At 44.6% G+C, this 24,867-nt stretch overlaps 1 protein-coding gene and 2 long non-coding RNA genes across 3 annotated transcripts in view; 2 read left to right on the plus strand and 1 right to left on the minus strand.

Moving 5' to 3' along the window:
- SCD5 (stearoyl-CoA desaturase 5) overlaps positions 1 to 20,916 on the plus strand; it is a 42,752-nt gene extending 21,836 nt beyond the window's left edge. The window contains exons 2-5 of the mRNA XM_083571701.1: positions 6,391 to 6,521; positions 7,964 to 8,169; positions 13,146 to 13,378; positions 19,934 to 20,916. Coding sequence (XP_083427827.1) covers positions 6,391 to 6,521; positions 7,964 to 8,169; positions 13,146 to 13,378; positions 19,934 to 20,124 — 761 coding nt within the window. The 3' untranslated portion in view covers positions 20,125 to 20,916. The remainder of the gene's footprint in view (positions 1 to 6,390; positions 6,522 to 7,963; positions 8,170 to 13,145; positions 13,379 to 19,933) is intronic.
- LOC310742612 overlaps positions 1 to 24,867 on the minus strand; it is a 111,170-nt gene that overhangs the window by 23,802 nt on the left and 62,501 nt on the right. The window lies entirely within an intron of this gene.
- LOC310770007 lies at positions 21,448 to 24,863 on the plus strand. The gene is made up of 2 exons (XR_014551921.1): positions 21,448 to 22,429; positions 22,473 to 24,863. It is a non-coding gene; the product is annotated as an uncharacterized lncRNA (long non-coding RNA).

Here is a 24,867-nt window from a genome sequence, read left to right on the forward strand (position 1 = left end):
TAAGGCTCGGAAAAGAGCCAATATGGAGGCCAACTGGCCAAAATATTGGGAGATAATAGAAAAGGATGGTGACAACTGGAAATTGCAGAGTTTAGAAAAGATGAGAGACAAAGTGCGAGACTGGTTACACTATGCTCAGATTAAAGAAGTGTTTAAAAATGACAAAAAGCTAGGATTCCAAGTGGAAAAGTCAAAGTTAGAAACTGAACTGTTAGAACCTAAGACTAAGGTACTTTCAAGAATGTATAACTTGCTGCTGAAATGGAACACACATGACGAAATGGTAAAATCAACAATGATAAAATGGGCGCAGGATATTGGGTATAATATTATGTTTGAAGATTGGGAAAGGTTGTGGACCTCTGGGCTGAACTTCACTGCATGTAATGCGTTGAAGGAAAATGTGATGAAAATGATGTATAGATGGTACATGACCCCTGTTAAACTGGCTAAAATATACCATTCGTCTGATAGCAAATGTTGGAAATGTAAGGAAAATGAAGGAACATTTTTTCACCTCTGGTGGACCTGCCCTAGAGTGAAGGCCTTTTGGGAGAAGATATATAATGAATTAAAAAAGGTGTTTAAATACACCTTTACTAAGAAATCAGAGGCCTTTCTCCTGGGTATTGTCGGCCAGAGTGTGTTAAAAAAGGACAGAACATTCTTTTTGTACGTAACAACAGCAGCAAGAATATTAATTGCCAAGAATTGGAAAACTCAGGAGCTACCCACTGTGGAAGAATGGCAGATGCAACTGATGGACTATATGCAATTAGCCGAGATGACCGGCAGAATTCGAGACCAGGGAGAAGAAAGGATGGAAGAAGACTGGAGGAAATTTAAGATTTATTTACAAAAATATTGTAATTTGGCTGAGTGCTGAATTGGATGCCAGTGCAGACAATTGTCTACCATTAAATTAGATTTAAGGCTGAATTATATGTCAAACCAAATTAAGATTATTAATTAAGATGAGTTAAATGATAATTTGTTTGAAATTAATTTAATAATGATGTAAGTGTATGCGGGAGGTGTGGGGGAGTCCCATGTAACAATTGAGAGATGTTAAATGGACAATGATAAGTGGTGCTTATCTAATATATGCTTTATTTGAAAACTTCAATAAATATATTATAAAAAAAAAATAAAATAAATAAATAAATATACAGGTTGCCTGCTGTGGGGCTGGTTTAACGTCCTGATTACGATCCTGATTTGGAAGATGTGCCCTGTGGCTTTCAGAACCATGAATTTTTGCACCTTCTTTTAAGGGTTGTAGGTGTTTTTGGTTTTTTAAAAAATTGCCCTGCTGTTAAAGTGTGAAGGAGAAGAGGAGACTGAGCATTATCCGACATATATTTAGCTGAAGCCGTGACCTCCCGCTAATGGAAGCATACCGATGCTTCTGTTGGCTTCTGTGTTTTTCCTGCAGTCAAGCTGATCTCTGCAAACCTGCGTATCGAGCCCCGAAGCCCTCCTAATTTTTACCACTCATAGAGATGCCATCTGCAAGCAAGCGGGCAGTGAGGTGGGATGTAAAAGGCTTTTTATGTTCAGCAGCAAGACCTCAGGCGCTATTGATTGCGGAAGGGAAAGGTATCATCGCATCCCCGCTGCTTATAATGTGGCTCATCAGACACCGAGTTAAGTGCTAGTGACACCCCGGCGGGCTTCACAAAGTCACATTGAGAGTCGCTTCATCATCGCCGTTGAGATTTTGTAGTCAGCCCTTCCTTCCTTCCTTCCACCGCCTCATTCCTCACTCGATTCAGATGGGTCCTTGTGTGCTCTTGTCGGTGCCTACAATGTAATTGCAGGTCAATCTCTGTGAAAAGGCCCATTTCTCAATATTCCACCATGATATTTATGCATTTTGGAGGGTTGGCAACATTTCCGCTAGCCTCAGTAGCTGTGCCTTGAAGATCTTGGCTGGCTTACATTCGCTGTTGATGCTTAACTGCCTGGTGGGGAAAGGTTTTGCTTGCAGATTAAGCAACCGCTGGAGCAGACCAGACCATTTGAGCAGTCAGTTGGCAACCCAAGAAATGCAGTTTATTTTTAAGGGCAACACTCTCCCCTCTCACTGTCACTATTTTGTGGGAGGAAAGCAAGCACTTACTGGAAATTTTGGTTTGTGCGATTAAAATCAATGAAAGGGCTCTGTCACACTAGCACAACCAATCCACTTTTTTAAAAAATGAAGCACACAGACGTTATGTGGTTAGTAACCGTGACGTTAACATATGAGAGTGCTGGAGGTGAATTAGTTAAACAAGTTACCCAATCAGAACTCAGGGGGGTGGAGCCAGAGGGACTATAAAACCAGCTCTGGGAGGGGCGAAAGGGGAGTTTGTTGGGAGTTGGGTGGTTGGTTGGAGTGGGAGTGAATTGGGATAGAGTCTGTGGGTAGGTGGAGTTAGGGTAGCGAAATAAGCTGAGTCAGGAACAGTTAGGAACTAGGAAGACAAGTAAATATCTGAGAGGTGGTTTAGTGAGTGAGAGCAGGTAGCGGAGGTTATAGGTCTGGATAGGCACCCCATGATCATAACTGACCAATACCGTTTATGAAACCACGCGCTTGTTAAACTGCAATAAATAAACAGAAGTTTATGTTCCAATTTAACCTTGACTGGACTCGGTATTGTACCAGGTAGGGCCTGGGTGGTGGCAGCAAGAAATAAAGTGGTTGCACAGGGATCAATAGACGGCGAAATGTCCAGGGACCCTGTGTGATCGCCACAGTAACGTTATGGGGAAAATGCACTGGAATGTTTGGGGCAAATGAATGATTAATGGGAGGGTATATAAACACTGCGTAAGCAAATCAGGATGAATGCAGAATGTCACATAACCTCCCCACAAACAAAGCAGAACAAGTGCAGGCGTTGTGTGAGCAAGTCAAAATGAATTCTCAATAAACTGGTCATCTAGAGGATCCGTAAATACTGCATTTGTTCCATCATGGAAGCCTAAGCTGGGTACCTGGAGTAACCAGGCCATCTTTCATCTAGGCAATGACCAGACCAGATCTACGGTACATAGCTTCAGTAAGCTTGCTAAATAGTGCCTTCAAACTATTCTCTGGGCTGTCATTGTAGTCTAGTGTGACCCTGAAAACAAGGTGGGGCTATGCAAATAGCAACAGTCTTGATCTGTAACTAGTAAGGTGTCACAGAGTGAGCCTGTCAGTTAATCACACAGTTTGAAGTTGGAGTTAACTCTTTATTAGCAAAAACAAACCAAGACAACATCTTAAAAAGCAGAGACATCACCTTGCCAACAAAGGTCCGTATAGTTAAAGCTATGGTTTTCCCAGTAGTGATGTATGGAAGTGAGAGCTGGACCATAAAGAAGGCTGATCGCCAAAGAATTGATGCTTTTGAATTAAGGTGCTGGAGGAGACTCTTGAGAGTCCCATGGACTGCAAGAAGATCAAACCTCTCCATTCTTAAGGAAATCAGCCCTGAGTGCTCACTGGAAGGACAGATCCTGAAGCTGAGGCTCCAATACTTTGGCCAGCTCATGAGAAGAGAAGACTCTCTGGAAAAGACCCTGATGTTGGGGTAGATGGAGGGCATGAGGAGAAGGGGACGACAGAGGACAAGATGGTTGGACAGTGTTCTCAAAGCTACCAGCATGAGTTTGACCAAACTGCAGGAGGCAGTGGAAGACAGGAGTGCCTGGCGTGCTCTGGTCCATGGGGTCACGAAGAGTCGGACACAACTAAACAACTAAACAACAACAAGCAAGCAAACAAAAACATGGCAACCCCATCTGCAACTGGTCACCTCCCAGAAGCTGTTCAACACCATCAGCCCCATCCAGTATGGCCAAGGGTCAGGGTTGATGGGAATGCCAACCAGTGACATCTGGAGGACGACAAGTTGTCCACTGCTGATCTGGCCCAGTACTGCCTGTTCTGACTGGCAGTGAACATGGGAAGCTGTCTTACACTGAATCAGAAGATGGATCCATCTAGCGCAGTATTGTTCAGTGGTTCTTCAGGAATTCAGGCAGGATCCTCTTCCAAGCCCAGCTGGAGGTGTCGGAGACTCGACACAGAATGTGATCTACCTTTGAGCTATGACCCTTCCAGGAATATGATATGGCTGTGACTCTTCAGCCATATGATACGAGGCCTTTTATTTCATGTGCTACCTGATCTTTTTAGCTGGAGACACTAGGGACAGAACCTGCGCCTCCCGTTGAAAGATGGCCCCTTCTGATAAACTTACTTGTAAACTGCTCTCTCTCTCTCTTTGTATGTAAGGCAGCTTATGTAAAACAATTCAAAACAGTGTTTAAAATGAGAATATTTATATGGCAGCCCTACAGAACACATGTTGAAACATGGACCAGTTTAGAAACGTAGCTGCATTCCAAAACAGCTCTCCAAATTAAGCTCCGTTAAGGGGGTAAATTAGGAAAAAAGCAGCCTGAAATATATATTAAAAAGTTTTAAATTCCATTTAAAGACTTGCCATTCGCAATTGACATATCTCTCTCTCTCTCTCTCTCTCTCTCTCTCTCTCTCTCTCTCTCCTTTTAAACTTAGATACTTTTGGCACCCAAGTTCCGAAATCCAAAATTATGTTTTGATTTCCATTGTGTTTTCATCTGCGCTAGCAATCCTTCACAAGAAATTCAACTGGTAATGGCTGAAAGGGGTGGAGTTGGAGGCACAGTTTTCAACCAGCCGTTGTTGCCAACTTGGTGCTGGCCAGATGTTTTGGACTACAATTCCCATCAAGTTGTACTGGCTGGGGCCAATGGGAGCTGTGGTCCAAAACATCTCACCATGTCGACAAAGGATTCTTTCGATTGTCGCTGTTTATGTTTACAGCTTTTGAGAACAATGCACCTCATTTGGTGCAATCTTCAAGGCAGAGGCTCCTTCAGGGACTGCAATCTGTTTGGATGATGCTTCCTTGTTCCTGCTTCCAGCCATGATGAGCAAAATTGACATATCTCAAAACAGAGCACGGATGAAAGCCTTTCTGTTGGCGCCCAGGACGTGGGAGCACAGCTGGCTTTCTCTTGGCAGTATTAGTGCTGCTATGCTCAAAGTGATATAAAAGCAACAGGAGGGATATGGTCATGATGAAGCACAGAGCGGTATCTTAGTGGGGGGGAGAAAATAAGCCCCCCTGAAGAGACATGGGGAATAAGAAGCTGGAGACAGCTTCATCTTCAAAAGATTCCGACATCTTCAAAAGGAGTCGTTTGCAGTTCTGGAGGACAGGGCAGAACAGAAGGTGTTCCTTGTAAATTTCAGTCAGATGAAACATGGAGAGAAGAGATTATGGACCATCAAAGGCAGAGAGGGTCTTTGGGAACAGGCGGAGTTTAGTACTGTCACCTGCAAGTGTGGTGTAGTGGTTGAGAGCGGTAGACTCGTAATCTGGGGAACCGGGTTCGCGTCTCTGCTCCTCCTCCACATGCAGCTGCTGGGTGATCTTGGGCTAGTCACACTTCTTTGAAGTCTCTCAGCCCCACTTACCTCACAGAGTGTTTGTTGCGGGAGATGAAAGGAAAGGAGAATGTTAGCCGCTTTGAGACTCCTTCGGGTAGTGATAAAGCGGGATATCAAATCCAAACTCCTCCTCCTCCTCCTCCTCTTCGTCTTCTTCTTCTTCTTCTTCTGCCAGTGGCTTGGGAAGTGCTGGGGAATGGGATGCTGGGGAAACAGGCCAGAATTGTGCTTCTAGGCACACATATTGCATTTGGAGGGTTACATTAGAATGATAAATGACTTGGGTTATGTTTTTTGCCCGAAACCTATAGTGTTCTAATCAATACAGTACACAATCAGAGTGGGAGGTCAAGGCACAGCAGGTATCTTGTGTTGGAATCTTGAAAGCCCCCAATTTAGGACTCTTTGGTGAGGGAATCCCAGCGGGGATTTAACATGGCAAACCATGCAGCGAAAAAGCGATTCACTTTATAGGTTGTTAAACCTTTAACATGTGCCTTTCCAGCAAATTCCAAAGTGTACCTCTTTCCTAGCCTCTCCCTCTTGCTTATTCTCCAGCAGTTGCTAGGAGCTGCCCAAGCAGCAGTGGCCATGGAGAGGCAACAGGATGAGGCCACCATCATCGTCGTTGCTCAGGGCAAGTGCTAGCTCATCCTCCTCAAGCTCGGCAGCAACACTGGTGGAAAAATGGGAATTCTGGGATAAAATCAGAAGCTGGGGTGCCTTTTGTAATTCTGGGACTGTCCCTGAAAAATCAGGATACTTGGAGGGTATGTAATTAGCCCACCAACAGCAACACCTATGAGAGTCTGAGCTATGTTTTAACAAGGAACAATAACAGATGCAATTGCTTGGTATTTACACTTTATTTCTTTCTCTTCCTCCTCCCCCTGTTTCTCCTTTATGTTTCACAGCATACCTGTGTTTCTTTGTGACCGCCCTGGGAGTGACAGCAGGGGCCCATCGCCTGTGGAGCCACAGATCTTACAAAGCCAAACTACCTTTGCGGATATTCCTGGCTGTAGCAAATTCAATGGCCTTTCAGGTGAGCAACTAGGCTCTAGCTACTGCCCATGCATGCCTGCAATTTCATTTCTCCACTGACGACAGGCTGCTCAATCGGTGTAGCTCCCTTTGCAAGAGGAGCTCCTCATTCATCCTCGAGATGAACGAAACTCGGCATGCAGACGCTTGTGTAATGGAAGCAAAGCGGTTGGTAAAAGTAATAGTAATTTATTATTTGTACCCTGCCCATCTGGCTAGGTTTCCCCAGCCACTCTGGGCGGCTTCCAACAAAGATTAAGAATACATTAAAATGTCACACATTAAAAACTTCCCTGAACAGGGCTGCCTTCAGATGTCTTCTAAATGTCAGGTAGTTGTTTTTCTCTTTGATATCTGGTGGGAGGGCGTTCCACAGGGCGGTTGCCACTACCGAGAAGACCCTCTACCTGGTTCCCTGTAGCTTCTCGCAGTGAGGGAACCGCCAGAAGGCCCTCAGCGCTGGACCTCAGTGTCCAGGCTGAACGATGGGGGTGGAGACGCTCCTTCAGGTATACTGGGCCGAGGCCGTTTAGGGCTTTAAAGGTCAACACCAACACTTTGAATTGTGCTCGGAAACGTACTGGGAGCCAATGTAGGTCTTTCAGGACCGGTGTTATGCGGTCTCGGCAGCCTCTCCCAGTCACCAGCCTAACTGCCGCATTCTGGATCAGAATATAATAGCACAGTCATACCTCAGATCCCGAACACCTTGCGAGTTGAACGTTTTGGCTCCTGAACACTGCAAACCCGGAAGTGAGCGTTCCAGTTTGTGAACATTCTTGGGGACCCGAACGTCCGACGCGGGTTCCACAACTTCCGATTGGCTGCAGGAGCTTCCTGCAGCCAATAGGAAGCCGCCCTTTGGTTTCCAAATGTTTTAGAAGTCGAACAGACTTCCGGAACGAATTCCATTAGACTTCCGAGGTACGACTGTACACAATAAAATTAAATGCCAGCAAATACTAATTAAACAGAAGTTCACTCTTAAAAAATTACAATACATAATTTCTAAACTATACAGTGGTACCTCAGATTAAGAACTTAATTCATTCCGGAGGTCTGTTCTTAACCTGAAACTGTTCTTAACCTGAGGTACCACTTTAGCTAATGGGGCCTCCTGCTGTCGCCGTGCGATTTCTGTTCTCATCCTGAAACAAAGTTCTTAACCCGAGGTACTATTTCTGGGTTAGTGGAGTCTGTAACCTGAAGCGTCTGTAACCCGAGGTACCACTGTAATCAGTAAAAGCAGCCCCTCGCTCTCCACTTAGAAGGGTTAAGGAATGGCTGAATTGGGTGGGGGGAAAGCGAGCCACTCTGTCTGATATCATTTGACGCAAACAGTTGTTGTTTTTCCTGCTATGGCGAACGGTGCTTGTGTTTGAAACTATGTGCCTGTGAAGCCAAACTCAAATTGCTTAAACCCTCCTGCCGTCCCCCATGCAGAACGATATTTTTGAATGGGCCCGAGACCACCGAGTCCACCACAAGTACTCGGAGACGGATGCCGACCCCCACAATGCCCAGCGCGGCTTTTTCTTTGCCCACATTGGCTGGCTCTTTGTCCGGAAGCATCGAGATGTCATAGAGAAAGGAAGGAAGCTGGACTTCAGTGACCTGCTGGACGACCCTGTTGTCATGTTTCAAAGAAAGTGAGTGAAACGGGAGGACAGGGGGAAAGACCTTAGCACGAGGAGAAGGCAGAGGGTTGCATCCACGGCTAATCCTACTCAGAATACAGTCGTACCTTGGATCCTAAACGCCTTTGTAGTCTGACATTTTGGCTCTCGAACTCCAAACCCAGAAGTGAATGTTCCTGTTTGTGAACATTCTTTGGAACCCAAATGTCTGATGGGGCTTCCGTGGCTTCCGATTGGCTGCAGGAGCTTCCTGCAGCCAATCAGAAGCTGGGCCTTGGTTTTTTTATTATTTTGGAAGTCGAACGGACTTCCGGAACGGATTCCGTTCGACTTCCAAGGTACGACTGGATACACATTGAAGTTAACAGACATTGCAAAATTTAGTTCATTCAGAAGAAGAATCTTTATTTGCATCAGCCACTAGCCATAGCAGTAAAATAAAATAAAATGTACTGAAGATAGAGGTAAAAACTTAACTATATAAAATACAGTTGGGGGGTTTACATCAATAATCAAATAATAGATCTTATTCTAATTGCCCTGGCTAAAAACCTTGCAGTTTTTGCTGTCACCTGATCCTCTTGATCTGCTAAAAGAAAGGACACAGTAGCAGTGGTTGAGCAACCCGGCATGGACAATAATAGAGGGGTAATAACCTCAAATCTTTATAAAGAGTGCAAGCCAGAAGCACATGAGCCACTGACTCAATACTGCCATCTCCACAGAGAGATAACCGTTTTTCCCAGTGAAATTTATTGAAATCGACCTTCAAGTACAGCCGAGGACAGTATATTCAATCCTGTGAAAGTGAAAGGGCATCTGTATTTTGGAATTCTTAAATTTTGCAAATAGGGTGCCAAAGTGTCAAAATGAACAGGTTGAAAAGAATCATACCATGGAGAAAATTTCCTTACTGTGGCCACTCGATATCATATAGGCACTGTCTGTCACTCGATATCATGTAGGCACTGTCTAATTAAATTATTTGCTTTCCTGAAGCCCAGTTTTAATAACTGTGGTGGTGATAAACCAGAAAAGTAAAGCTTTTGGTTGGCAATTTTAGTCCAAGCGCTCTCATGACAAATCTTGAGATACTAGGGGTAGTAGACCAGTAGATCAATTCATTAATTTTAGCAGGTCTATGAGTAGGGCTACCATACATCCAGAATTTCCTGAAAATAGTGTCCCAAAATGGCTCAACGGAATTTCACTTTTTGAAATACAGCAACCCTATCTGTGAGTGAAACTTAGTTAGCCACAACCCAGACACTGAAACTGTTCAACATTGTTTCCGGTTACGTTTTACTCAGATTAACCCACTGAAATAATGTCTGTTGATTTCAGTGGGTCTGTGTCAAGTAGGCCTACCTATAGCATTGGCTACAACCCTTAGCATTTAACAGCCTTGACGAAACCAATACAACCACCCACCTCTGCTTCGCTAAGGGCTTGCACAGATTATTCTTTTTGTCAGAAATGCAGATCTGCAAGGGCAAGGAATTATGTGACCTGAGCCTGCAAATGTGATTTGTGTGATGATTATGATGCGATGCTGACTTTACTGTGGGTTTTACATGGAGCATTTGGCTGGCGAGCTGACAGCCCAACCCTAACTCCAAGAGATGTCGCATGCCAGACCAGGATGCACAAACCTTTCAGGAGAAGGGTTGGAGCTCACCAGTAGAGCATCGGCTTTGCATTCAGAAGGTCCCAGGGTTCAATTCCCAACATCTCCAGGTGGGTTTGGAAATCTCCCTTGTCCAAAACCCCTGAGAGCCACTGCCAGTCTCTGTAAACAGTAGTTCCCAAATTTGGGGACGGACGGACAAAAGCATTCTTCAGAACAGCAGTTTCCAGTAAGGAAGACAATAACACAATAAAATTCAGAACAGTAACAAGTTTATACGGCAAACCACCCTGTGATCTGCAGATGAAGGGCGGTGCATAAATTTAATTGAGAAATGAAAATTCATTGCACATTTATTCAAAATTCAGTTTTTGTTGTTGTTTAGTCATTTAGTCGTGTCCGACTATACGTGACCCCAGAGCACGCCAGGCACTCCTGTCTTCCACTGCCTCCCGCAGTTTGACCAAACTCATGCTGGTAGCTTTGAGAACACTGTCCAGCCATCCCTTCCTCTGTTGTCCCCTTCTCCTAGTGCCCTCCATCTTTCCCAACATCAGGGTCTTTTCCAGGGAGTCTTCTCTTCTCATGATGTGACCAAAGTATTGGAGCCTCAGCTTCAGGATCTGCCCTTCCAGTGAGCACTCAGGGCTGATTTCCTTAACAATGGATAGGTTTGATCTTCTTGCAGTCCATGGGACTCTCAAGAGTCTCCTCCAGCACCATAATTCAAAAGCATCAATTCTTCGGCGATCAGCCTTCTTTATGGTCCAACTCTCACTTCCATACATCACTACTGGGAAAACCATAGCTTTAACTATATGGACCTTAAAACTATCTAATTAATTCTGCAAAACTGATGAACTTGATCCATTGATACCAGCTTTTCGAAGTCTGATAGGCATTTACCCCTCCAGCCCCCTTGTTCTTTTAGCTCCTCCTGTAAGTAGTCCCCCCACCCCCCAGGGGGCAGCATCACCCACTTTGGGAACCACCATGCTTGGCCCAAGAGTCTGACTCAGTATAAGGCATCTTCCTATGTTCCCATGAAAAGCACTAGGAGCAGGTTGGAGGAGGTTGCCCTAATATCTGCTCTGTTGTTGTTGTTTAGTCATTTGGTCGTGTCTGACTCTTCATGACCCCATGGACCAGAGCACGCCAGGCACTCCTGTCTTCCACTGCCTCCCACAGTTTGGTCAAACTCATGCTGGTAGCTTCGAGAACACTGTCCAACCATCTCGTCCTCTGCCGTCCCCTTCTCCTTGTGCCCTCCATCTTTCCCAACATCAGGGTCTTTTCCAGGGAGTCTTCTCTTCTCATGATGTGACCAAAGTATTGGAGCCTCAGCTTCAGGATCTGTCCTTCCAGTGAAAGGACAGATCTAGAAAGGCTTAAAGAAATTCATTGGGGAGTTGGGCACTTGTGAGCCTTTCCGCTGCAGAATTTCTTTTCCTTTTCTTTTTCTTTTTGGCAATGCACTCTAAGCATTTGCATTAATGAGGAAGGAATCTGCCCTCATTGACACTAATTCTGGCAAATGACAATTGCTCTGCATGATGTTACTCTGCACAAATCAGCAGAAATTCTGGGACTGCAACGAAGCCCATTCCAAATGGCTGCGTGCAGCAAACAGCATTTTGGAGGGACACAAAGGTTCTGCGGTTTTTTGGGTTGCAGGGAGTGGGGTCAGTGGGGGGAACGCATGGGAAGTGAAGTTTGATGCTGGACATCTCCTAATACAGCCTTTGCCGATCAACCTGCTGGCTGGCGCTGATGATGGGAGATGAGTGCATGCTAGCTGGCGCTGATGGGATTTGTAGTCCAAGACTTCTGGCAAAGCTTCTATATGGGTTGAGCCAGCGTTTAGTTGTCATGGACTGGTTGGACACAGAGGAATGGTGAGAGGAACCAGATGGGGAAACCACCAAGGGATTCAACAGCATTAGGCGCCATACGAAAACGTTTCTCTTTAACTAGTCATTTGGCTGGTTAACATTCTAGGTAAAGGTAAAGGGACCCCTGATCATTAGGTCCAGTCGTGGCCGACTCTGGGGTTGTGGCGCTCATCTCGCTTTATTGGCCAAGGGAGCCGGCATACAGCTTCCGGGTCATGTGGCTAGCATGACTAAGCCGCTTCTGGCAAACCAGAGCAGTGCACGGAAATGCCATTTACCTTCCCTCCAGAGTGGTACCTATTTATCTACTAGCACTTTGACGTGCTTTTGAACTGCTAGGTTGGCAGGAGCAGGGACTGAGCAACAGGAGCTCACCCCGTCGCGGGGATTCAAACCGCCGACCTTCTGATCGGCAAGTCCTAGGCTCTGTGGTTTAACCCACAGCACCACCTGCGTCCCTGGTTAACATTCTATGTCATTTTAAATGTGTTTATGGGGCTTCTAGGTTTGTTTTTGTTTTTGTTTTTATGATGTATTTTGTGATCTCAGTTTCTCTTTTTATGTTGTGAAGCACCCTGTGATCTTTGGATGAAGGGTGGTATACAGATTCAATAAATAATAACAGTCATAATGAATCAAATGAATGGATGTGAACTGGGTATTAAAAGTGAGAAGGTCACAAATCCAACTGGGCAAACCACTGTAAACTCTTTAGAGAACTTGGCTGATGGGTAGAATATAAACATTTTCCTGCCCACTTCACCACTGGAATTTATAAACTTCAGTGGTTTTTATGCAGGAGGGTAGGAATCGAGGGTAGGTGGTGCTGTGGGTTAAACCACAGAGCCTAGGATTTGCTGATCAGAATGTCAGTTGTTCGAATCCCCGCAACAGGGTGAGCTCCTGTTGCACGTCAAAGTGCTAGTAGAAGGTAAACGGCGTTTCTGTGTGCTGCTCTGGTTCGCCAGAAGCGGCTTAGTCATGCTGGCCACATAACTGTACGCCGGCTCCCTTGGCCAATAAAGCGAGATGAGCACCACAACCCCAGAGTCGGTCATGACTGGACCTAATGGTCAGGGGTCCCTTTACCTTTTAGGATTCGAAAGGGCAATTGGAATCAGAATTTTCAGAATCTGGAAATTTGTTGCCATATAGAATCATAGAATTCTAGAGCTGGATGGGATCACAAGGATCATCTGGGCCAACCCCTTGCAATGCAGGAATAATAAAAATAAAATAATATTTGACAGCATTCCCCAGGATTTTCATGCAGGTTTCTCTTGAGACAAAAAGTAAGTTTGTCTCCCATTCTTTGGCTTTACAGTAAATATATACTGCAGTCTATGGTTTACTAATTTGGCTTCTGTTACCTTCTATTCTCACTTGTCTGACTTGGCCTTCAGCAGTGTAGACCTTTTCCCCTCGTGCGATGCAGCCATAGACCTGTCACTGCTTTCCTTTCTCCGCAGGCACTATAAGGCTTCGGTCGTGCTGATGTGTTTCGTCATTCCTACTATTGTGCCTTGGTACTTCTGGGGGGAGAGCTTGTGGAATTCGTACTTCCTTGCTTCAGTTCTGCGTTACACCATCTCTCTCAATGTTTCTTGGCTGGTCAATAGCGCTGCTCACATGTATGGCAATCGGCCGTACAACAAGAACATCAATCCTCGGCAGAACCCCTTTGTCACTATAGGAGCTATTGGTGAGTACCAAAAACAGTCTCCAGAGACATTTGGAACAGGGATGGGGAACCTGTAGCCCTCCAGATGTTGCGGGACTCCATCAGCCCCAGCAAGCATCCCTAGTGGTCAGGGATGATGGGAACTGTCCTCCAACAATATCGCGAAAGCCACAGGTTCCTCATCCCTGATTTGTAATGATGGCATTTGGTTTGTTTTCTTCCAAACTTCTCTAGAAGTTACTGTTAAGTTGATTAAGCAGCTATATGAACACCTTACTTCATGGTGAACTTGTTTCCTTCTCCCAAGACAGTTTTTCGGGTAGTTTTGTTTGAGGGCCTTCAGAGATTCAGGTTCCAGACCTGACTGTTTTTGCAATGTTTTATGGCTTACTGGGAATTGCAAACGCTATGGGGAGCTCTGTCCCCATTAGTACTGGCTCCACAACCATTTCAGGAGATGGATGAAATACAGCTGCCTTCAAAGGTTACCCTAATGGCTGGAGCATGGAGGCTGCAGAATGCCAGTTTGGTTAAGATGGTGCTTTACTGGCTGACTGGGATACTGCAGTGCTAAACCATTGCACGATACCACTATTTAATGCTAGATTTAGATACTCAGCTATTAAACTAGCATTAGATGGTGGTATTGTGCAATGGTTTAGCACTGCAGTAATCCAGCCAGCCAGTAGAGCTCCATCTTAAGCAAACTGGCATTCTGCAGTCTCCACGCTTAGAGACAGTTGGATGGCACCTTGCGCACCTCCTTCTGGCAACTCCTGCAGCCAAACATATTGCTCTGCTTTCCTTTGGATCACATCTGTGAGTCTCGTCATCTGGGCATCCCAGGTCTTCCAGACACACTTCCCAGGCTTGCACCCCAGAGAGGTCACTTTGGTACCACTAACGCAGCAAAAACAACATATGAGGCAGCAGCTACGAGTTATTGTGATTCTCCAGCAGTTTGGCTTCACCCCCAGAAGCGGATTCCATTGTCCTTCGATACAGACGGATGCCAACAAATGCAGATGCACCCTGGTGCCCGTTATGCCCCTTAATTTATTCTTGCAGTGCTACTGGACTCAATAGCACCAGCAGTCCTCCCAACGGTTCATTCAGCTGCACATTCTATTGGGCCAAATATGCCACCACCAGCCAACGAATGCCCTTGCTGGCGTTTATGTAGGCCAGGCCCTACATTAAGAGAATGAAGGGACATAAATCAGAAATGCAAAATGGCAGCATCCAGAAGCCACTGGGGATGCGACGCTGCCTTCGTGCACATTCTGTCTCGGATCTCAAGGTCACAGATGCAACGGGAAGGTCAGTGGAATTAACGGCTTGTGACCATGAAAGGCAACAAAGATCCGTGGCGCCTTGAAAGACGATTGCGGCATAAGCTTTCATTGCACTTGGACTGAAATAAAGACTCACGGTGGTTGTAATGGTCTCTCTCCACCCCATAATAGAATAAAAAGCAAAGGAAGGAGTCAGGAGAGGGAAGAGAATGCGACTGCTGTTGCTGATCTTCCCTTCTTGGGAATGATTTATAAGGAGAATGGATCAATGAAGCTCCTCTGTTGCATGACCCAAGAGAGATTCAGGACAGAGCTAGTTTTGGGGTGAGGGTCTAGACCTGCTGACAGGCTGGGTCTCAACCGAAGAGCTGAAAAGTGAGGTGGGTCCAATTTGGATCTGGGGAAGAAGAAGAAGAAGAAGAGTTTGGATTTGATATCCCGCTTTATCACTACCCGAAGGAGTCTCAAAGTAGCTCACAATCTCCTTTCCCTTCCTCCCCCACAACAAACACTCTGTGAGGTGAGCGGGGCTGAGAGACTTCAGAGAAGTGTGACCGGCCCAAGGTCACCCAGCAGCTGCATGTGGAGGAGCGGAGACGCGAACCCGGTTCACCAGATTACGAGTCCACTGCTCTTAACCACTATACCACACTGGCTGAAGGTGGATGTAGCATGCAGGGGGCAAGGAATGGTCGGAAGAAGAGTTAAGCCCTCTTTTCTTGCCCACCATTTCTTTACTTCAAATAAAGGTCCCCTTTGTCCATCCCACCCTCTTCCTGCTTTACAGGTGATCTATGTCTCCACTCATCCCAGTTTTGCCTCACTGGGCTGACCGCCTTTCTGGCAGCACCCATTTTTGCTACTGCCCCTGAGGCAGCTCAAATTGTTTTGAAACACCAGGTACCGCTTCTAATAATAATTCTACCCTTGCTCTCAATTACCGATCACGTCTCATACTTCCCCCCTTTGTCTGAGTTCATTCAGCCCTCTTGGCTGACGCTGATAAAAACAGCAATTAGCTGTCTATTCATTTAAGCCGGATACGGTGCTATTATCTTCCTTTCCCTGCTATCCTCAGTCCATAAAAAGACACCGCTCTTCTAAGGTCAGTCCAGAATAAGGAATCACTCGCTTACAATTTGATGGTGGCTGAGGTTGGCCGATCTGGCATTTGTCACCGAAAATTGGATGGATGAGCTGGGTGGGCCACGTGGTGTGACCTAGTTTTGTCCTTCAGGTATGGCATCAACACAGGCTGGAGTTGTCATGGGGCAGGTGAGACATAGGCAGAGGAAGAGGAATTTTGTTTTTTTTAAGTTTTTTTAAAATGATATTTATTAGAAGTTTAAAGATTACAGAGAAAAGAAGAGAAGAAAACAACAAAAATTTAACAAAACATACGTTACAATACATAAAAAATACATAAAGAAAAATAAAAAAATAAAAATACAACAATAACAATAACAATAAAAAACACACATCCAATAATTCCATATCTTTATCTTTCATTTACTTGTTTCATTGACCTCCTCACACCTCCCTTTTTGTATTCTAGTTTAGTTATTTGTTTCAGCGAATTCTTTCCATCTTTCTCAATTTTTATTGGGTAATTTATCTTAGCAGTCTAATTTATTAATTAACTCAGCAAATCCTTTCCATCTTTCACTATAGTCTGTCGTTCAGTTTACCTTAATTTATTTTAACCTTATCTTACCATAAAATACCTTAAAGCTTAAAATTTAGTACTTATTTATACATAACTCCTTATATCATTTCTACTAAAGCCAAATAGTTTCATTCCAACATTTTCCCTAATACTCGTTAATTTTACACTAATTCCCAAAATAATTTTTTAAAAAAACTTTCTTCCAATCTTCCTCCAACGTCTCTTCTTCCTGGTCTCGGGTTGTGTCAGTCCTTACTGTCCATTCCATCTAGTCCATCAACCTGGTAATCTTATGTCCGAGGCTCTTAAGTCTTTTCCATGTCCCTTCTGCAGATCTTCTTCTTGTTTATACCTGCACTTTACCTTGTCTTTTGTTGATCTCTTTCTTAGTTTCTTTCCTTTCTCATTGAGGAGTAGGTCTCGGGGAAACTCCAACCCAAAGATATCTCCATCTCCCCTCAGCAGATCAGCCCATTCCCCACAGTCCCATTCCCCACAGTCAGCAGTGTAGTCCAGAAAGTATTTAAAAGCATGTTTCAAAGTCCCTCCAAAATTAAGAGCCCCCACGACTCCAGACCCCCCCTGGCCTGCTCCAGATTCAGTCTTCAAGGACAGCGGCTTATGCTCCTGCAGGGCCTCGGGTCTCTCCATTTGTGTTACTTGAGGTTCAACAGCAACCTCCTCCATTGTCTTCTGCATTTGCACTTGCCCTGTCAAAACAGGTTCCTGGGTTGGTTCCTGAATGGTTTCTATATAAGTATTCGCTGTTTGTCCAAAGTTTTTGACTGCAACAGTCATCAAATCCATCTTCTCATGCATCTGCTCCAACAAAGCACTTGTCTTGCAAAAAGCAAGCACCAAAACCTCTTCTAAACACATTTTTATTCAAGGTCAGAGTCTGGTCCCACGATCGTAATCTCCACAGCTGTGAAATCCCCAGATCGACTCCAGCAACAATTTAACAAGCTCCCTCTAGAGGAGACAATTTCTATTTGTATCCATCTTTTGAAAGCAGGTCCAACAAAAGAAAATTACTTTCATTTTCCAACTTTTTTGTTTCTTTTAAATGCAAAAGGCAACATTGGAATCAATTTGTTTCTCTTCTTCAGCTATCTGTCAAGAGACGTTCCATTCACAGTCAATGAACTTCCACAAAAATTTCTGTCTCTGACTCCCCGTTCCCAGGTTTGAGACGGTGGAAATTTATCTTTCTTTACTCTCTCTCTGCAGGCTTGAACAATCAAAATTCCCCCTCTTTTCTCCTGCTTCCAAGAGGAGTTTTGGTGGTTAAAACTGAAGGAAATTTAGACCTTTATATACAACTTTCCAGGCTTTAGCTTGCACAATTTTTGCTTTAGTCTATTTACAAAAGCGGAAGGCGCACTTCCTGTTTAGACCTTCCCGCTTCCATACCAAATTAAAATGTTTCTTAATCCAATTTTCCGTTCTACTCACGGGTACTTGTTTAGAGTCCAATTGTCCACAGGAAAAAGGAAGTGCTCTCCGGCAACGGCTGTGCGGCTTCACTCCGTAAAAGTAGCGGTCGATTCAAAACACCGTGCCGCTCACCCCACATCGCTTCGGATCCCCCCAAAAAGGGGTTCCCTGCGAGTAGGGGAGGCGCTCCTGGTGTCAGCCGAATCCCACGTTCCCAGGCTTCCTCTGCCTGGGATTTTTGAGGGGTCTCCACCTTCGCCGCGGCAGCAAGACCCGATTTTCGTGGAGCGGGTTCCTCTCAGTCAGAGGAACTCCGCCATTGCCGATGGCGCTAACCCGGAAGCCCCAGAGGAAGAGGAATTTTGGAGACCACCTCCCCATCCTGACCTTTCCAGGGAGGGGGAGGAGGAAAACAGTATAGATTTACAACAGTGGTTTGTGGGCGGTTACAGCTCAGAGGCTGTCCTCAGAAATGTACTGGGAACCAGTGTAGATCCTTCAGGACCAGTGTTATTTGGTCCTGGTGGCTGCTCCCAGTCACCAGTCTAGCTGCCACATTCTGGATTAGTTGTAGTCTCCAAGTCATCTTCAAAGGTAGCCCCACATAGAGCACAATGCAGTAGTCCAAGCGAGAGATAACCAGAGCACCTACCACTCTGGAGAGACAGTGTGCAGGCAGGTAGGGTTTCAGGTGGCATACCAGGTGGAGCTGGGTCTGACTGAGCACATCACTAAGCCGTGGCAAGACATAACCTCAATCTGGTTTTTACAACAGGGTGTTAGATGAGTTGGTGTTGGGAGAGGTTTCTGTTGGCTTGCTGTCCTGGACCAAACATTTCCTAGTGGAGTTCAGTTTGACAATAGCAGTTCCCCCCCTGCAGGGATGGAGGACCCATTACAATGGTCTGCTCCCAGAGGCTTATGAAATTCAAGGGATTCCTGAATGTCCCAAGGACTTTTCAGTTGGCATGTTGACTCACTGGTCTCACTGCGAAATGGTGAGGTGGAAAAGGTCATCAGCATGATCACTCCTGATTTCCCTCTCTGGTACTGCAGATCCAGATGGCCCCCTGATTCTCAGGGGACCTCTGGGGAATGATGCAGACGAGACAACAGCTAAAGTGCGAAAGATTCAAGTTTTGTGAAGAAGACAACCAATCATAGGTGAGAGGACACTGAAGACAGCAAATAAAGCTTACTTCTCCACCACCTCTGCCAAAGCAATGCTTTTCCAATGGGTTGTGGTGAATGGGCTGTTAAAAGCTAGATTTTGGAACCCTTCTGCTGTGACATGTTGTAGGGCACTTTGAAGGTTTTCCTGCTGAACTTAATACTGTGCTAATATTGTTCTGGAGTAGGCATCCAAAGCACTTTTGAGTCGGTTGGTCTGGGATCAACTTCAGCTGTTGCAGCCAAGCTGGTGCCACACATGAGGCTGAGAGGGGAGTCGTGTTGTCTGGGCAGCTCAGGACCTCAATACACACTGCCCAGGCTGGTACCCCGGGGAGGTCACTTCTTTTTAAAAAAAAAAAAAAATTATTAACAGGCCAATCAAATCACATTATTTCCAAATCACATTAGTTCCAAATTATACAGCCAGATTTTTAAATTTTGTTGGGGGTACCCATACTTCAAGCTCCGAATGGGGGTCCAAGCATCACTTATATTGCTGCTTTAATTAGACAGTTCTATCCAGTTCTGTCCAGATAGTCTCTTTATTACTTTCTTGTGGACGTCACTTCTGTGCTGCCAACACAGCAGTTTGAGTTCACCCCTGGAGGCAGACTCCATTGTCTCTCGAATCAGATGGATGCCAACAAACCCAACAATGTGAACAAGAGGAAGATATTCATCCTACTGTGTGTAGACTTGGCCATTAACCATCATGGCTTGTAAGTGCTACCTGGGGATGGGGGACCCACTAGGTGGGTCCAGGATGTAGTAGATACTGCATTTTAAGATGGAGTAGTTCCTTTCTAATTATTATGAAACCAGCGATGTCTACGTACTATTTTCAAAATGTTGAAAAAGCATGGAAGTTTCTGCAATGAACTGTTTTCTAGCACACATTAAAGGTCTTCTCTTCTTTTGCTTCTGATCATTGGGGTTACCACCCGCTTCTTTTTCTTCTCTACCTTTTGACCCCACTCTCTGTTCCTTCTGGGTTCTGTTTTCCAGGTGAAGGCTTCCACAATTACCACCACACCTTTCCGTTTGATTATTCAGCTAGCGAGCTTGGCTTGAACTTCAACCCAACCACGTGGTTCATTGACTTCATGTTTTGGTTGGGCTTGGTCACCGAGAGGAAGCAGGCTCCGAGGGAGATGATCCAAGCTTGCAAAGAGAGGGCTGGAGATGGCAGTTTTTGAGAAACAAAATATGTCTCTGAACATTGATGCTGCTGTATGTGTTGTTTGTATGTTTCTTCATTGGAGTGGAGGGTCTCCTTACCCCCAATCGTCCCCCTAGGATGGAAGTAGTATTTTTCATTGATCATAGGCCAAATTAAAATCCTGGGTTAATTCCATCCTACTTTAATGCAGTGGTTTTTAAACTTCCTATTGTAAGGCAACACTTTACACATTAACACATCATCTTCCAAGAAAGTCCTGAATGCTGCAGAGGATTCCAGGGCAAGCAGACTTTCAGACCTTGATTTGCAAATTTAGCTTGTTTCCTGCATTTCAGATGCACCGGCTGTGAATGCTGCTGTTTATGTACCCAAAACAGCACCTCCCTTGCAAAAGAAGGAGGTAGATTTGGAGGAATCCTGAGGTCTGCAGCATTTTATTTAAGGGAGAAGCTTCCCCATACAGCCCAGTGGCGACTGAGCATGCTCAATGGCCTTGGAATGCCTTTTGAGTGACTGAGCATATAAATTGGGGTGAGAAATGGAATGGAGTGGCTGGAATCCACACTGCAACGTTACTGTCCAGGTTCCACAAGCCCAAGTATCAATGTGCATCTGATTTACTGAACAGATCAGTTTCTTACATAAACTCTAAAACTGGCCAGCAGACATGATTGAAGGTGGTTGCCAATACATATTCCTATTTTGCAGGCAACGAAGAGATAAGCTATTAGCGCAAGGCCAGACACAGCAGAACCCCTTGCACTCTTAAGCATAAAGTCTGTTTGGTTGGGGACCATCAAAGCTCCAAGATGCACAACTTGCTGATGGATCTTTGCACGGAATTGTTTTAGTTGTCGCTATTTGTCGAATGACTGGGAGTCAGAAATCCTTGGATATGTTATTGCATATCACTCAGAGATCTAAGCAGTAGATCTTCACTTAAGTATGCTTTCAGCTGAAATAAGTCTCTGGCCTTCTGAGTCTCCACGTTGCTCTTTGTGGATTGAAAAGGTGCCCAAATATGACCACATCCATATTTGCAGCTGGTCCAGTGGGTCAGAGCTGCACAGCTGCCCTCAGGTCACAGATGATGCTACAGCTTACCTGGACAAGGGTGGGGTGAAGTGAGATTGAGGGTGATGCTAACACTCCCCTATAGCTGTACCTTGCGGCAGAAGATCAGTACTGGTAAGTAGACTTTCTTTGTCCTCATCTTCACTATCCATTCAAAGCAGTATTGTACTACTTTTAACACCTGTGGCTTCTCCCAAGAATCCTGGGCAGCTCCTGTTCCCCTCCCAGGGACAGGAGGGAACTCTGATCCAAGGGAACTCTCATCCAAGGGAACTCTGGCAATTGTAGCTCTGAGAGCAGAATAGGGGTCCCCTAACAACAGTGGGTGGGTGGCGCTGTGGTCTAAACCACAGAGCCTAGGGCTTGCTGATCAGAAGGTCGGCGGTTCGAATCCCCGCAACAGGGTGAGCTCCCATTGTTCAGTCCTGCTCCTGCCAACCTAGCAGTTCAAAAGCATCTGAAAGTGGAAGTAGATAAATAGGTACTACTCTGGCGCGAAGGTAAACAGCGTTTCTCTGCACTGCTCTGGTTTGCCAGAAGTGGCTTAGTCATGCTGGCCACATGACTCAGAAGCTGTACGCCGGTTCCCTCGGTCAGTAAAGCGAGATGTGCACCGCAACCCCAGAGTCGTCTGCAACTGGGCTTAATGGTCAGGGGTCCCTTTACCTTTACCTTTACCTTTAGCAACACTCAGTACCCTCATTAAACAACATTTCCCAGGGTTCTTTCAGGGGAAGCCACACCTGTTTAAAGCATTATGATATGGTTTTAAATGTAGAGTGAAGAAGGGGCCTCTGAATATAGCTTGTCCACCGATGTTGGCCTTCACGTTGAAGAACCCTTGATAGGTCCCAGAGGGTCTTCAAGGTTCCCCAGCAGAACACAGTTTGAAAACTACTGCTTTAATGGAATTAAATCATGGATGGATATAGCCTAAATTCTTAGCTGTCTTAAGTACGGTGTTTCGGAAAGTTACATATTATTTAATATTATAGTTAAATGTAGTAGATCTTTTGACTTGACTGAGTCCTCATGACTACGCCCAATAAATATGGCTGCAGATTGTAATCTCTAGTGGAATGAAGGAACTGGTTGCTCTTTAAAAGCATAGTTTGCGCAAGTGAATTGTTTTATTTGAAGTAATTCTGTCAACATTTTTTTCTTTTCTAGCGTTTCTTGTTGGCACGGGGGCTTAAAGGCACATGCGGGATGCGCCCACTGAGGAAGGCTTTCCCACTGAGGAAGGGGTAGATAGCTCTCTCGCCCACTGAGGAAGGCTTTCCCACTGAGGAAGGGATAGATAGCTCCGTGTGTGCAAAGAAATCTGTATGTGAAATCAAAATGGAGGCATATTTCCGTTGGTTCACATGTTTAAAGCAAACTGACTCAATCTGCAACACCCTCAAATGGAAACCGTATTGGTTCAAATATAAGCTGTCCCCAAATATAGGCCAAACCCCTAAAATGAGATTACTTAAATCATGGGTTATGTATGTGTTAGACTGTGCTTCTGGTTTACACTCAGGTTTTATGCAAGTCAGATTTAGCTGAAAAGTGTGGCCTGTATTCAGACCAATATAGCATATAGATCAGAGCATAATTAGCCTCCAGTTTCACACTTAGTTTCACACTTTTCTGAATATTGCAGTACAATTCTCAGCTAAAAAACAATACCAAAATGCATTTTTAAAATGCATTTCTTCGAGTTCAGTTTATTTGGTCTACAAACCATAAGCATCAAATACAGTATAGGTTTATCAAGACTACTATAGCAAAACACAGCAACAAAACACGCAAACAGTGCCTTTTAAAATAAGAGTATAACAAAATCCATTTTTAGAAATCCATAAACAATCTGGGAGATCTAGACCAGTCGACTCAATCAAATGCAATTTGGCTCAATTAAACACATTTTAAAAGGTGTATATTAAAATAAAATACATATTAAAATACATATTTTGTGATACAATGGGCATTTAAGTATGTATTTAAATATGGATTTCCACGTGGAAAAAACACACAGCTAAATAAGAAAATTAAATAGGACAGACTCATTAAAATACACATGCAAAATTGGTGTGGGTTGGAGATTGGCCAATCCCTTATGCATTTATTTCTTTAGAGCATTTGTGCCACACATTTTGGCCACAAAGGCTCTCAGAGTGGATTGCATACAATCAAATTAAAACAAGGCAGACCCTGCCCCACAGAGTTACAATCTAAAAAAACACATGACACATACGGGAAAGTAAACCAGGAGGGAAGAGGGGAAAAAATCAAATTCAGGCACCAATTCTTAAACAGTTATAATGACCAGCTGGCATAGTTCAGGGTTAGGAGGTGCCTGGGAGATCTGGTGTTTTGGCAAAGCTGGTGGAATGAGCCCCACTTCCTAGGTCTCCTACTGAGGAAGTCCAATGGAATGGTTACCCCAGGTGACAGTTGAAGGAAAGGAGGCCTAACATGCATGGGCAAACCTGTTCACACTGGTAATGCAGATTTCTGGAAGGGGGTCCTACACTGCAGTCCTGTGTACTGTATCAGATTGAAAGGAGAAGGACTGGATGCACAGTCAACTCAAACATACAACAAAAGGGATGTTAAACATTATATCAACATTTCCTCGCTCCTTTGTGGAAAATTCCAAATTCCTCAGAGACATATCACCTGACTAGTTGTCACCATTTGTATTCCTAGTATCCGGAAATACACAATGGTGGTTCATGCTTGTTTCTCCATATAAAGGAGAACTGGGGGGAAATGATTGAAACCAGTTTATATAAAATCGGGATATGTGTGCCCACATTCAAGGTGTGGAGAGAAGAGACTACACACACAGAAGCATGCCTAACAGGGTATTTTGACCCTAAATTCTCTGAGCAGCTGAGATATTTGCTAGGGAAGTGAGCCCCACTTGAAGAACAGAGTAGTCTCTGATTTGCTCCAAGTTCTATAACGCTGAAGACATGGCTGCCAATGTTCTGGTAGGGAGAGAGTTCTCCTCAACTGCTGATCTCTCACATGGGAAGCCACTGTAGCGTCCTCCAGATGTTCTTGAACTTCAGCTCCCATGAGTCCTAACCACAATGGGCAACTTTCAGGAATAGTGTAAGCTGTAGTCTAGTGACATCCGGAGGTCGCCATGTTGGTTCTGCTTCAGGATATTGGGTTGGGCTAGCTGGGAAGAAGAAGATTGGTGGCCTTCTCATGACTCTGGTCGCTGTGGGGTATCATCATTTCCTCTTGACCACACTTAAACTTTTGCCTTCCCTTCCCTGCTTTCTGTCTAAAATATAGGGGTTCGCAGTGTGGACAAAGGTGCAGCGTGATCTGTAATGACAAGCACCTGGCACACACAAAAGGATTTCTAAACAGCTCTGAAGCTGAGAAGTGAAAAATTGTCATTATTCAAAGAAACAGAGAAATTGCCCTTTGTTGCAAGACAAATGCTCCTCTGGTTTTATTTTTTTACTTCTTCTTTTGGCTTTGTTTCGTTGTTGAATATGCAGTTAATTTATTGAAGAGCAGGTTACTTGTATTAACATCGATATGCTTTGTGGGCCAAAAAATAAAATTGGTATGTTTAAATGATTAATTCTGTTGTCACACATGCATTGTCATTTGTAAATGTGTACAGCTAAATGACGTCTTAAAACCAAATAAAGCTTCATTTTAAATGTTTGGA

Source organism: Podarcis filfolensis (assembly GCF_964270895.1).
Source record: "Podarcis filfolensis genome assembly, chromosome: 9".
Lineage (NCBI taxonomy): Eukaryota > Metazoa > Chordata > Lepidosauria > Squamata > Lacertidae > Podarcis > Podarcis filfolensis.